The 10,198-nt window shown below is 42.3% G+C and overlaps 1 protein-coding gene across 1 annotated transcript in view; it reads right to left on the reverse strand.

Moving 5' to 3' along the window:
- Positions 1–9,261, reverse strand: part of PARVA (parvin alpha) — a 47,983-nt gene extending 38,722 nt beyond the window's left edge. Inside the window, exons 1-3 of the mRNA XM_023754528.1 lie at positions 9,175–9,261; positions 9,023–9,093; positions 7,466–7,568 (exon numbers count right to left, since the gene is read on the reverse strand). Of these exons, the coding sequence (XP_023610296.1) occupies positions 7,466–7,568; positions 9,023–9,093; positions 9,175–9,241 (241 nt within the window). The 5' untranslated portion in view covers positions 9,242–9,261. The remainder of the gene's footprint in view (positions 1–7,465; positions 7,569–9,022; positions 9,094–9,174) is intronic.
- Positions 9,262–10,198: the final 937 nt, after the last annotated feature.

The following is a 10,198-nucleotide window of genomic DNA, read 5'->3' on the forward strand; positions in this document are numbered from 1 at the left end:
TTAATATGCTCACTGTTAGGTTACATATATTGGTCTTTATCATATTTAGGTAGTTTCCTTTTCTTCCTGTTTCCCTTGGGATAGCTGTTGAAATGTATCATGTATTATTTGACATCTATCAAATTAATTCAGTTTTGCTACTGAAATTTACATATGTACTCTACCACTTTTTATAAGATTGATAATATACAAACATGAAAAAAATTCAAGCTGTGAAAATTAAGTCTCCTCTCCACATTGTCATCCCAAGTGCCCTAGTCTCATTCTACAGAGAAAACTTATTGTGACTATTAACCAGAGGTAGTCCTACATACTCGAGCATTAGATGTGTCCTTTAACACACACAGTGACATACTATACTCACAGTTCTACACCATGCTTTCTTTTTACTTAGTAAGACATTGTAGAGAGCTTCTCTGCTACGTATAAATAGAATAATGCCTTTCATCCAGCTTTTGAGTTTTTCATAATCCACAAAATGCCTCCACCAGTTTAAGAACAGCAGTAAGCATTATCTTCAACTCTCCTAGAATCAACGACGGTTATAGGAAGACCTCAGAGCAGTGCTGTTCAAAAGAATGTACTGTTATGATGGAAATGTTCATTTCTGCACTACCCAATATGGTAGCCACTAGACACATTTGGCTACTGAGCTCTTGAAATGTAGCTGGTGTGACTAAGTAAATGCATTTTAAATTTTAATTATTTTTAATAGCTACATGTGACCAGGTACTGTATTAGACAGCTCAGCTACAAGGTTGCCTAGGCAATCTCCTGATCTTTGCTGCAGAGAAATATTTTAGTAGAAGAAACAAGATTTGAACTCAGAGCTTGTGTCTTTCTCTCTTCATTCCTCGTTTAGTTTTAGCAGAGCTGCTACTTCAGCTGAAGTACTTTCGGGTGTAAGAAAGCAACTCTCAAAACCAATATGATCAAAGCCCTTTAAGATGCTGCTCATTCCCCACATCACTAGTTCTCTTAAAGCTTTTCCCACCTGTACTGCCCCCTCCTGTAATTTGATACCATAATTACCTCACAAGGAGATACTCTGCTGGAATTTCCTCCATTGGGTCTAAGCAACCCTCCAGTCACTGATCTTCTTAAAGCCCCATTTCTGATCTTGTCACTTTGCTTACAAGCCACTGAAAGTAGTCTAAAGTTCTTAGTTCAAGATCCTCTATGATGCAGGCTCACCTTCTTTCTGTCAATAAACTTTTCATTTTGGAAAGCTCGTAAGGTTTACAGAAGAGTTAAAATGATAGTTCAGACAATCCTGCACATCCTGAATCCAGTTTTACCAATTGGTAACACCTACTCATCACTGTCTCCTCAGTCTCCTGATCTGTGATAGTTTTTCATGACCTCGACAGTTTTGAGGAGTGCTGGGTTTTTCTTGTGGAAAGACCGGTGCTACGGGTTTTGGTGAGGAAGCCCACAGAGTGGATGTGCCCCTTTCACTGCATCCTGTCATGGGTACATGCTGTCACCATGACTTATCACTGTGCTTGCCTCCTCCCACATCAAAATTACAACTAAATTATAGGACAACCATCTAAAAAGACAGGTTTTACAGTCATGATGACTAAGAATTGAGAGGGATATCTCAGCGGCAGAGGTCCCCGTGAGGGGGAGCCCAGCCCCATAAGGACTCACTTGCTCACAAATTCTCTGGGCTCCAGCACAGGGGCAATGGCTCAAAGAGTGCCAGAAACATATAGGGAGGAACTAAATTGGATGAGGGCTGGAGGAGCCAGGGAGGCTCTCTCCAGGGGCAGAAGTGCTGGCTGGTGCCAAATCTGGCTAACACCATTTGTCCTACCCAGGTGAATCCCTGATACCCTGCTCCCCACCCCCAATTCTTGTGCTGGACCCGAACCTCTTCCAGTGGCTCCTCCACACAAGTGGCCTGCCTCTGTTCACGCTGTGGTCTTTCCTAAATACTCTCAAAGCTCCACAAACCCCAAACAAGCAGCTGTTGGCCTCAGAACGCCCTTTACCTCTTGATAAGTGACCTCAAGCTCCGCACAGGCAGCAACTAGTCTCAAACTGTACTGTAATTCCTTGTAACTCCTATCAATGGCCTGAAGTCTGGCATAAGTGGCGGCCAGTATTGGCAACTACGTGACCACAAACCCAGCACAAGTGGCGGTTGGCCTCATCTCACTTGGTAGTGCCCACCGAAGTGTCCCAAGCCGAGTATAAGTGGCAACCAGCCTCGGTTTGGGGCATAGCCTCCCAGAGTTCCTGCAAGGCTGGCACATGTGATAACCAACCACAGATCACTTTGTAGCTCCTACTCGGTGGCCTTAAGCGCAGCACAAGCAGCGGCTGACCTTGACCTGCAATGGAGCCCCTCCCAAGAGGCTCCAGAACCAATAGACCTGGTGGCCGGCTTTAGACTGCATCATAGCAACACCCAACCAGCTCCACAAACGACACACCTAAAGGGCAGATTAGCTTGGCACAAAAGCCCTGCTAAAGTGACTCCTGCTCTGTGGGGTCAGTCTCCCGCACATCAGCTCAGCCACTATAGTCAGCACTCTTAGCCTGCCAGCCTGAGGATCAACCACACTGAGGTGCCAATGTCAATAAAGGCTGAAATATGGCAGGAGGGCACACACAACCCACACAAGGGATACCTTGGAGCACCTGGATCAGGAGAAAAAAGAGACTATGTCCCACAGGACACCTACTACATAAAGCCACTCTTCCAAGATAGGAGATGTAGCTATCTACCTAATACATAAAACACTAGTTATAAAAAAAAATGTTCAATGCATTTAGGGAAAAAATAGATGAACTTAGTGAGAACTTCAAAAAGAGATAGAAAATATAAAAAGTAGCACTTAAAAATGAAGAATGCATTAGGTGGAATCAACAGCAGATTCGATGAAGCAGAGGATCAAATCAGCACTTTGTAAGAAAAGATAGTGGGAAACAACCAAAAGCAAATTTTTTTTTTTTTTAAATGAGGACAGTTTAAGGACCTTTGGGATAACATCATAGGGTTACCAGAAGGAGAAGGGAGAGTGCAAGGGATTCAAAACCTATTTGAAGAAATAATGACTGAAAATTTCCCCAACCTAATGAACAAAATAGACCTACTAGTCCAGGAGGCACAGAGCCCTGAACAAGATGAACCCAAAGAGGCCTACATCAAGACACATTATAGTTAAAATGCCAAAGGTCAAAGATAAAGATTGCATCTTACAAGTAGCAAGAGGCAAATAGTAACATACAAGGGAACTCCCATGAGACTGTCAGCTGATTTCTCAACAGAAACTGCAGGCCAAAAGGAAATGGCATGAAATATTCAAAGGGATGAAAGGAAAACACCTAAAACCAAGATAACTAGGCAATCATTTAAAATCAAAGGCGAGATAAAGACTTTATCAGAAAAGAATAACTTAAGAGTTCATAACCATAAACAAAGGGACTTCTTTAAGAAGCAGAGAGAAAAATATTCTCACTGACAGGCAAATGGTAAAAGCAATGGATAAAGCTAGTACAAAGATTAAAAAACAAAAGCAGAAAGATCATTTGTAATTACAACAATAAAGTAAGGGCTACCCACAAACAAAAGAAATAAAAAAGAATGACAAAAACGAATACGGAGGGCGTGAGTAAAAATTGTAGTGATTTTAGAATGTGTTCGGACTAAAGCAACCATCAACTTAAAATAGACTGCTGTAAACATAGTGTGGTATATGGGAAGCACATGGTAACTAACAACCAAAATGATATAATCAAGAAATAAAGAGAAAGGAATCTAAACATAACACTATAGAAAGTCATACAAGACAGCAAGACCATAAGAAAGGAAAAGAGAACTACAAAAGTGGCAATAAGTACATAACTATCAATAATCACTTTAAATGTAAATGTACTAAATGCTCCAATCAAAAGACATAGGTGGCTGAATGGATAGAGAAACAAGACCTGTACATATGCTGCCTACAAGAGACCCACTTTAAATTAAAAGCAGACACAGACTAAAAGTAAAGGGATGCAAAAATACATTTCATGCAAACATAAATGAAAAAAAGCTGGGGCAGCAATACTTATATGAAGTAAAATGGACTTTAAACCAAAGGCTGTAACAATAGACAAAAAAGGGCATTTCGTAATGAGAATGGGATCAATCCAACAAGAGGATAAAACTCTTATAAACATTTACGCACCCAATGTAGGAGCACCTAAATGTATAAAGCAAATATTGACAGATATAAAGGGAGACATCCACAGTAATAGTGGAGACTTTAACACCCTATTGACATCAATGGATACATAATCCAGATAGAAAATAAAAAAGAAACAGTGGACTTAATGACACATTAGACCAGATGTACTTAATTGGTATTTTTAGAACATTTCAACCAAAAACAGCAGAATATACATTCTTTTCAAGTGCATATGGAACATTTTCCAGGACAGACCACATGTTAGGACACAAAATGTCTCAATAAATTTAATAAATTTAAAGTCATAGCAAACATCCTCTCCTATTACAATAATATGGAACTAGAAATCAATTACAATGAAATCAAGGGGGGAAAAATCAAAAGATATCTTGAGACAAATTAAAATGAAAACACACAACCACCCAAAATCTACGGGACATAGAGAAATCAGTTCTAAGAAGGAAATTCATAGCAATGAAGACCTACCTAAAGAAACAATAAAAATCTTGAATTAACAAACTAATCTTACACCAAAAGGCACTAGAAAAATAACAAAGCCCAAAATGAATGGAAGTAAAGAAAAAATAAAGATCAAAGTAGAAAGAAACAAAATAGTCTGAAGAAACAACAGAAAAGATCAATCAAACCAAGAGCTGGTTCATTGAAAAGATAAACACAATTGATTAACTTTTAGCCAGACTCATAAAGAAGAAAAGAGAGAGGGCCCAAATAGATAAGACCAGAAATAAGAGGAGTAGTGACAACTAACACCACAGAAATACAAAGAATTATAATACTATGAACAAATATGCCAACAAATTGGACAATTTGAAAGAAATTGATAAATCCTAGAAACACACAAGCTTCCAAGACTGAATCAGAAAGAAACAATCTGAACAGACTGATAATTAATAACAAAATCCAATCAGTAATTTTAAAAACTCCCAAAAAACAAAAGACCTGGATCAGATGGCTTCACAAGTGAATTTTACCAAACATCCAAAGAAGAATTAATACCTATCCTTCTCAAACTATTCCAAAATATGTATGTATGTCCAATGGAATATTACTCAGTTATAAAAAAGCATGAAATCTTACATTTGTGACAACATGGATGGACCTAGAGGGTATTAAGGAAAGTGAAATAATTTAGAGAAAGACAAGCACCATATGATTTCACTTATTTGTGAAAATCTAAAAACAAAATGAAAATAGAAGCAGACTCAGAGAACAAATTGGTGGTTGCCCTATGGAAGAGGGTTTGGGTCAAAAAGGTGAAAGGGATTAAGAAGTACAAATTGGCAGTTACAAAATATTCACAGAAATAAACGGTACAGCCTAGGGAATAGAGTCAATAATCTATACTAATAAAAGGGTAATATGTCAATTAGACCAGACGTCCTTCCTGACAAAGCCAGACCCGGGCAAAGCTGCCCGCGGTCCCAGGCGCCTGCAGCTGTGGCCGGCCCAGTGGGGTCCCTAGGTCTGGACTGCGGGATCAGGCCTAAACCGGCAGTCAGACATTCCCCGAGGGGTCCGGGATTGGAGAGGGTGCAGGCCGGGCTGAGGACCCACACCCCCTCCTGTGCACGAATTTCATGCACCGGGCCTCTAGTATTATAATAACACTATGGTGTAGGTGGGTACTAGATTTCAGATGGGATGGTCATCTCATATACTGGACACCTGAAACTAATAATACTGTATGTCAACTGTACTTTAAAAAAAAGCCACCTCTCACTAATATGCCCAGATATTGATTTCTAAATACATGTCTAATAAAAGAAATCAGGGCTTCTTGGAGAAGTGGTTGATTCCAGGGCCAGAGTAAGAAAAACAGAAGATGAGCCTGGTATATCTTATGATGCCAGAAAGTGCTAAGAAAAAAAAAGGAGGCAGCATGTCGAAAGTGTGCAGGAGCCAACCTGAAAGAGCCCCCAACGGTCAAAGCTGGAAGTATATCAGCAAAAATGAGTAACGATGGTATTGGATTATAATGTGTAGTATAAAATAAGCATCCTTGTGTCCACACTGACATAAATAAGTAACTGGGGAATAGAGGACAGTGTTTCCTTACAGAAGAATTCCAACTAATAAGTGTAGAAGGAATAAGGAAAACAGAAAATCCTCACTAGACCATCACAGTATTAATTGAGGCAGGCCTGCTCCACCAATTGAAATTAGTGAAAGAAGTTTAAAAAGAAACAAGATCTGTGCAAGTCTTAACCTATCTCCTCCCAAATAAATTAATTACGAAGAGAAAAATAGTAACGTTTTAGTGAAGAAATCTGGCAGACACCACTTTAACCAAATGATAAAGGTGAACACCACTAATAATAAGATGTTAACATCATGTCCTCCCTGATATGATACAATGAGAAGGAAACATCACTTCGGTGGTATTCTTCCCCCAAATGTACAACTCTAATTTAATAATTATTTTCTCTTGTCCAAATCTCTGAGGTGGAAGAGAACCATGTGTGCAGGTGTCTGGTGGACAATTAAGCATGAAAGTCTAGAATTCTGGGTAGAGCTTTGGACAAGAGAAAAAAAATGGAGAACAGTGAGGAGAAGTCCAAATACATTCAAGTTCAATTTGTCTTTTCAACACCAAGATCACCCCTGAATTCTCCTTTCCCTCTCCCACGGCCTTAAATTTTCACATGAATAGCCATGAACCTACACAGGGATACACACCTTCACAGAGGTGACAGACACTGAAACTGATCACACAGGCACATAGTCCCACACACTTGCACCCAACCTAGAGAAGGGCACGCACAGGAACACACACACACACACACCCATAAGTCACAGAGGCACACACACAGACCCATAGATCACAAAGGTCCATACACATGTGCTGGACACACCCACTCATAGGTGACAGAGGTATATAAACACATACACACACCCAGACACATGTGAATATATCTACAGAGGCCACAAATGCAGTTTTGTGGAGAGGGTGAGGCATGTTTTCCAGTATATAGTGAAATCTTTTCATCTACTCAGTGGAGGACCTTGACTGCTGGGGGAGGGGGTGCGGAGAGGGGAGGCAGCAGCCCCATTTGGTCATTGAGCCTCCCTTTGCCATTCATTCATGTAAAACCAATTTTGAGGAGACATCTAAAAGCTCCACTGGTCTGTTATTCCACACTGTACACATTCCTATTCCATTGCAGGTGAACCACTGGGAACTGAGAACAACTCCTTCTAACCAGGAGTAGGGGTCCATCCACCTGCTATTAAAGATCCACCGCAACAGTCAACTCTCCTCTTACCAAACAGCTTCTGCAGGACTTGTCCGTCATATAAATCTTCAGCCAGGTCTTTCACAATGATTCTTTCTCCAACCAGCACGTCATTAATCCAGTCAATTAATACCTAGAGAGAGAAAATAAGAGAAGAGCCATAAGGTATTTTCTTATAGACGAGCTTTCTTATCCTGGACACATACAATTTAAATGAACTTCCGGTCTTGAAAGCAGCAGAGCTATTCACACGACCCAATATGTGGACAAGCAGCCGCAAGGGTGAGCCCCAATGGCCCTGCTAATTCTTAAAGCCCTTCTAGTGCTGGTGATACCAGTGTTCCTTACCCTAATGGCAAGCAACAGTCACAGTGTTCGGCTGTGTGGCTTTGTACTGAGCCAAGTATGGGCTTTGGAGTTGAAACCCAGCTTTACCTGCTAACTATGGCCCTCTGTGTGTTCCTCACTTCTCTCTCTCCATCACCCAGCCAGCATTTATTAATACCTCCTGTATGTCACACTCTGTGATGGATCCTGGGGGTACAATGATGGAACAATCAATCTAACTCCAAGAAACACCGTATTTAGTGAAGGAGACAGAGAAGTGTCATAGGGTGACTACAATGACAGAACCAAATGTAGAGACCATAGCAGCACCCAGAGGGGCTGAGCAACAACACTAGGGTTTATAGGAGGCATCCTGGAGGACATGAACCCACTTTGACCGTAATCTGAAGAGGAAGTAGAGGTGTCTGGTTAAAGGGGACTGCATAAGCAAAGGCAGGGCAGTGGGTGAGCTGGAAGCAAGCATGGCGTGTATGGGGGGCCACCAGGAGCAGGTCTGGTGTCCATGTGTGGCCAGGCAGGGGACAGTCTAAGGTTAAAGGGGAAGCTAGAGCAATGGAGACCCCAAATACCACCCCAGGAGTGTGGGCTTCAACCTGCAGTTGGGAAACTGCAGACAGGTTTTTGAGCGGGAAAATATGTTCAGATTTGCAGTTTGAATGAACCACTCTGGCACCTAGTGCCTATTGGTCTTGTTTCAACTGAAAGTTGGAGAAGTTGAAGAAGAAAAACATAGGATGGGAAATTGGAAGGGGGAATGAAATGAACATCTTGAGGGGTGCCTACATGCCAAATGTTAGGCACAGTATTTCATTTAATATCATATATTTCTGTTTGCATTACATCTCCTCCACTCAGCTGTGACCATAAACCAGTTGGCTTCTCTGAGACTCAGTTTTCTCATCTGTAAAATGGGGGCTGACAACTAATTCCTACTTCACAAGGAGCTTTTGAGGGTCCTTAATAAAAGCAGTGATAGGAGTGTGTGGACTAAGACCCTGGCAAATGTGAGCTTATTTGCACTAGCTTCTCTGATCCTCATTATCAGCATGACTCATTGGGTATTTGTCCCACTTGTGTTAAATCTTGGATGTCCACTTACTGGACCATGAGCTGCCTGCAGGCAGGCACTGACGTGACTTTATTCTCCCAGCAGTGGCTCGGGTGGTGCCTACGCGGGGTGGGTGGTCTATAGACGCCTGCTGTGTCTGGGAGACAACTGGAGCCCTGATGTCTTCTTACCTTCATCAGTTCTTGGAGTTTGGGGTCGCTGCGCGAGTTTGGATCCACCATTGTTCGCACTTCATTCTCCTCTTTAAAAAGAAAAGGGGGTCAGTGCAGGTAGCTCCACTGGGAGGCATCAGGCTACCCCAGAAAACAAGAGACCCAGTTACCCAGCATGGTGTCCTCTGGGTCCAGCTCGAAGGGGATGGGGCTGAGGGGCAGGTTGATGGCGTTCATGCCCTCCTCCTGAAGCTCGGACACTGCAAGGAGAAGAAAGCACAGTCATGTCACAGCCGCCGACGACAGGGGGGTGGATCTGACAAACGTGTTGGATATTGATATTGAGAAACAAAACCACGAAGGTTTGGTCACAGCGGTGGCTCAGCCTGCAGTCAATCCCCCAGCTCTCCTTGCTAAAAGGACTGAATTGTCCCTTGTAGTTCACCTCGTCCAGCTGTCACCCCCTTCCCTTTCCTCGGAGGAAGTTGGGAGGTCTCTGCCTCCTCTCAGAAACAATCTCAGAATAAGTGAAAGCGAGGTGGGCAGGGAAGTCTTTCTTAAGTGTCTGCCTTTGGTGTCCTGCCGCCCCTCCTTCAGAGGGCTTGCTGTGGGAGCCTGAAACCTGTTGACGGGATGAAGGAGCTCACCACGTGAAGGCTGCCTTTATGCTGTACGCCATCTGCATCCTCGGCTCAACCTTCTCTCCTGATTTGGCATCTCCAAGTATTTTTCTGATTGTCCTACTTCACCCCTTCCAGTTGCTGTGAGAAAGTCTCAGTCCAGCCTCTTCCCTAGGCTCTGGTCTTACCCCTTCAAGCTCGAAGGAGCTGAGGGCCCTAGGACCCATCTCTCCTAAAATCAGTGACTTAAATCCTCTCACCTCTCTATTCAATTCCAGTTCGGATAATTACTTTTTACCAATCAACCACACACACAAAAACACATTATCTCTCAAAGTGTCGGTCAGCAAAAGGTTCTTCAAGAACTAACATGGCAGCTGCAATCAACCTTAATAGAAGCCATGTCCCATCTTTCCATTTTATTTTATTTTTTATTGACTCTGGCCTCACCGATTGCCAGTATGCACTTGCAAGAACTCTTGAGCACAAGGCAGCCACTTACAAAGAGTTCTTTCATATTAGCAAACTCACTGATGGTTGCAGTTGGATGGAGAACGAGATTGCCTAACAAAGG

Source organism: Myotis lucifugus, unplaced genomic scaffold (genome assembly GCF_000147115.1).
Source record: "Myotis lucifugus unplaced genomic scaffold, Myoluc2.0 scaffold_61, whole genome shotgun sequence".
Taxonomy (NCBI): Eukaryota; Metazoa; Chordata; class Mammalia; order Chiroptera; family Vespertilionidae; genus Myotis; species Myotis lucifugus.